Raw genomic sequence first — 4,533 nt, 5'->3', positions numbered from 1 at the left:
TTTGGAAACACTGTCTCCCACCACCATCAAGGTACAGTACATTATCTTGGTCACATGATCTGAGGGTGAGAAGGAAAGGGTAGTGTCTATCCCTTGCCTCTACCATTGGTTTTGCTGTATTATTTGCAAAGACCAAGGGAATCATTGTAATCACTCATTTTAGAAGCTGTCCCTCATTATCGAACTGCTTATACGCTTGTACAAATGAGTGACTAATAAAATGTAGTATAAATATTTTCAGGTATCTTTCTACTTATACTTGTTTTCACTTTACAACTATAGTTCATCCTTATCTGCTGTGTCTTTTGCCAAGAAGCACATTCGCGATTTATTGAGGAATGTTTGCATTACCTAAATATCTGCTTAATTAGAGGTATTTATGCGTTCTTTGCAAATGTTAAGCAATGTATCAGATTACGAGTTGGAGGTTACTCAACGTACCCACGTGCACTAGGAAATGTTTGTCAATGATGTTAATGGAAGGGGCGTGGCCTCCTATATATTCTGATTGGATGGACTATAAATTTAGAATAGCGATGCCATCATACAATCATTGATTATATTTGATTACGATCCTTCTGTCTGTCGTCTGCAACATGCACTATACCCTACAAACTGGATGCGCTTCCACATTATTCAACTAAACCGTTATATGGTTAGGTAGGCAGCATTCGTATCCTAATCCAGATCGAGTCACTTCGTCTCCGTTTTCACCTACGGAATTAAAATCCAGCTCTAACTTGTTCGATCCAGTGCTGTCTTCCGTCGCTTGAGCTTCTGATAATGTTAGGAGCCACAGCTTCGTCTGCTGTTTGTCCTGAAAAATAAATAAAGAAAGAAAGAAAGACATGAACCTGTGACTTGCATTCTCGCCATCACCACCAACACTGCAACGAATTAACAATGGTGTCAAGCGATGGGACCGACGAATTTACAGTGTTAAATTGAGAAACATGCTTTTATTTCAACGATAAAAATGAAAATATTGATGTAGTGATTGAATCTTTCTTTTGACCCACGATTCCCTGCAAACAGACCTCCACCGGAACTTCTGAGGTTCCACAGATTAATGGAAGCTCCCAAGCATCCTGTGACCACTTTCCAAGGGCACAACGTTGCACTTGTTTTCAAGGGGCTCTTTCCCAGCAGCGGCTATCATCATGACGTAGTTGAAGCATAACCAGCATGTCTGTAATTCCTCTCCAAAGCACTCAGAACATGGTTCCCATGTGGGCCGCGACCAGGATACCACTACAGGCCTTCTCCCGAGAATTGACATATATTGAAAGCATCTTGTCCCGTGTGTTGAAATATATCTTTTGGGTGCACATTATCCCTTGTGTTAACGTATGTATACATTACGCCTATCGAAAGGAATTAGCGATAATATGTCAGTTCGAGATTAACTCGGCTGTGATAACACATACTAACCCGAGGACCTCTTAATGCCCGTGACTCCTGGAAAAAAAAGAATATATATAAATAATATATATATATATTGTGTGTGTGTGTGTGTGTGTGTGTGTGTGTGTGTGTGTGTGTGTGTGTGTGTGTGTGTATGCGTGTGCGTGCGCGTGCGCGTGTGTGTGTTTCAACTATCTCAGCCGTGTTAGATACTGACTGCGGGCACGGACCCGATGACTTCTTCCCATTAGTCACAGTAAAAATCTCAACAACCTTTAAAAATACTCTCCCTTGCCACATGCACACCACTCGCCACATTCCCATTCAATATATCACTTATTATTAGTTTGCGACAAACGGTGCAACCATTTTGATAAATAGTTTTGAGATTTACCCAAGATGTAATCAAAAGCATGATATCATCTATCGACCGAAAATGTAACAACAAAACAATACTGATAATCATAATTATCATGATAATACGTCTATCTCATGGCGATCGATGTAAAAATATGCAGATGGCAGTAAAGATAATACCTTCAGTATTTGGTTAGTAGATATTGCTATTCCCAACATCCTCAATCTCAGTATTATAATTGTCGTGGCATTAGTAATATCCTGAAGCAAGATCAACATCATTATCACAGGTATAATATATATATACACATTTATTTATTTATATATTATATCATTATATTACACACACACACACACACACACACACACACACACACACACACACACACACACACACACACACACACACACACACACACACACAAATATATATATATATATATATATATATATATATATATATATATATATACATACACACACACAAAATTCCTGCAGCGATATTAACAACATCCTATTATCAGTGTTATAAATTCTTTGCATTGATATTGTGCTTTCCTCAATCTCATTGTCATCAGAGGGAGATATTTTTCTGTTCGCCACACACAAACAGCGACATTATATGTTTGGTGTCGCCATGGGTACAGGCATTCGAAGAGAACCGAAACCCTAGTACAGGCACTGCAAGAGAACAGAAACCCTCATATTTTCTTCCAATTCTCTCCCCTGCAGCGGGTCTGAGGCCGAGCGAGGGTCCGGGTCCCACTGAGCACGAGGAGCCAGCATGGAGGAGCCGCAGCGAGGAACCCGTAGGTGCCCAGCTGCTCTCAGGCTTTAACTCGAGGTCCCTGGAGGTGCTAGGCAGACGGAGGAGGTGACCAGATCGATCAGTGACGACGGCGAACAGAGAGCTCTTCTTCTGAGATGTCCTGGGCACTTGTCAACAGGGGCTTGGAGCTGTTTGACTGTGATTTACCAGGTGAGGGGTGCTGCCTGGGCCTCCTGGGCAGGTGCTTTATCTTTGCAGGTGTTGACGCGAACACTTGTCTTCTGTGGGGACCCTAAGGTGACGTCAATGGTTCATGCTAATCTTTTCATTAGCGTGGGGAATCGCCTAGTTTGATGTGATCAGGTTCTCCTTGCAAATTGTGACTTGTTTGGAGTTGTTGGTATTTTCAGCTCAGACTTCCTTGTTTTTGTGAACTATCCATAGGGATGAAAAAGATGTAGTAAGGAAATGTAAGACTGTAATTGCATTCCAAAGGCTGTGAATCTATGATTTCACAGTATAGCTAAGCAATACCCTAGGGTCGGTGCATCATGTTCTGGTAGAGGCAAACAAACCCCACCAAAGGTCTGGCAAGTTACAGTGTGCGGGTCTCCATGGCAATTGATTGTTAGTAATTTTTTTTTGTTTCACAAAGTCATCCAACACTGCTATTGTTATTTCATTTTTCAACAAATCAGTGTAATTTTTATGAATTTGTTGTTCTCCATCATAAATGATGTAAGTAAAAGTACTGGCGATTGTTGATGTGACACCAGCCACTCTTTGGAATTTGGAAGCATCACAGTACAAATCAAAATTTTTCCTAGCTCCTAGCTCCTAGCTCTGACCCCCACCCAAGCGATGTATTTGTCTGCTACTGGTTCTGCCTCCAGACCCCACCCAGTCACTGAGGACTTATTTTTCACATGACATTTATCGGTTCCTAATTTCGTAATTTCTGACGATATTACTTTTCAGCACAGAGTATTTCATGCATCAGTAAATCTAATGTTTTCCTTTCATTATAACAGTGTCAGTAGCCCATCTTAGTTTGGTCATTGTGTAAATGTGCACTAAAGTATTACATATTGCCCAACTTTCTTATTTTTAGTCATTCTGTCCATATGCTCAATGGCAGTGGGAAACTGGAATTATACCTTATTGTGAAATAGGGAAGGTGACCATATTCTATTACTGAATATACAAGGGGAAGTTTGTTGGCCTTTGCCGAAAGCAGAGGGCATGGTGTTACTATATGCACACCTATCCTAAATAGTTTTCATTTAGAACTAGGTAATTATTGTGTACTGATGTCCTGATAAATAAACAAGGCAACTTAACAAATCATTGCAGCAACACAATGGTTGTGGGCTTTTTGTTTGCTCAAAAACAAGTTTTAGACAAACCAGTGCTACAGCATGAACAGTGTATGGAATAGATAGACTGCTTGAAAAAAAAAATATCCTGATAGTAGTTGCAAATTGACTGTAAGATTAGAAGAATCTTTCATTTCTGATAGTGATCTTGCACCAATCAGCACAGTGTATGTCAGAGCTCAAGACCATTGTGGTACTGGCATTTTGGACTTCATCACAGATTAAAGTTTCAAGTGGATTTGAATTGAACACAAAATGTATATGTGAGAAAAAAAAGGTTGGATTTTATGTGATGTAACTAATAGCATGAAAATGAAAAAAAAGGGGTGTACTCATCCTTTACTTGTAGTTAACATTTACACATCTTACTGTGATCAATTTTTTCTAAATCAGCCAGTGTTTACATATTAGTGGCAAGGCCTACAGTACACTGATAATGTAACTTATTACTGCAGTAAGTAAACTAGTACCACTGTCTTGATGCACAAGTAAGAATCATACTTTTGAAATCATTTCATACTTCTGTATGGATGTAAGAATTTTTCACATTTTCTAATATATTTGTTTTAATGGTTCCTAGTACATTTTATTGAGAAGGCAGACTGATTGGACATTAGAATTGTGGGG

At 39.5% G+C, this 4,533-nt stretch overlaps 1 protein-coding gene across 5 annotated transcripts in view; it reads left to right on the top strand.

Annotated features, from left to right (window-relative positions):
• Nucleotides 1–2,500: 2,500 nt before the first annotated feature.
• Nucleotides 2,501–4,533, top strand: part of LOC125035292 (nicotinamide riboside kinase 2-like) — a 9,834-nt gene continuing 7,801 nt past the window's right edge. For 3 of the 5 annotated variants that reach the window (XR_007115755.1, XM_047627584.1, XM_047627583.1), the window contains exon 1: nucleotides 2,501–2,740. Coding sequence is in view for 3 of the 5 variants with exons in the window: in XM_047627584.1 (XP_047483540.1) it covers nucleotides 2,686–2,740 (55 nt within the window). In the remaining 2 variants the exon portion in view is untranslated. The remainder of the gene's footprint in view (nucleotides 2,741–4,533) is intronic. The other 2 variants (XR_007115754.1, XM_047627582.1) reach the window with 1 other exon arrangement.

This window comes from Penaeus chinensis, chromosome 19 (genome assembly GCF_019202785.1).
Source record: "Penaeus chinensis breed Huanghai No. 1 chromosome 19, ASM1920278v2, whole genome shotgun sequence".
In the NCBI taxonomy this organism is placed as follows: domain Eukaryota; kingdom Metazoa; phylum Arthropoda; class Malacostraca; order Decapoda; family Penaeidae; genus Penaeus; species Penaeus chinensis.
Note: the sequence above shows the minus strand (reverse complement) of the source record. Positions and strands in the feature narration are given on the sequence as shown.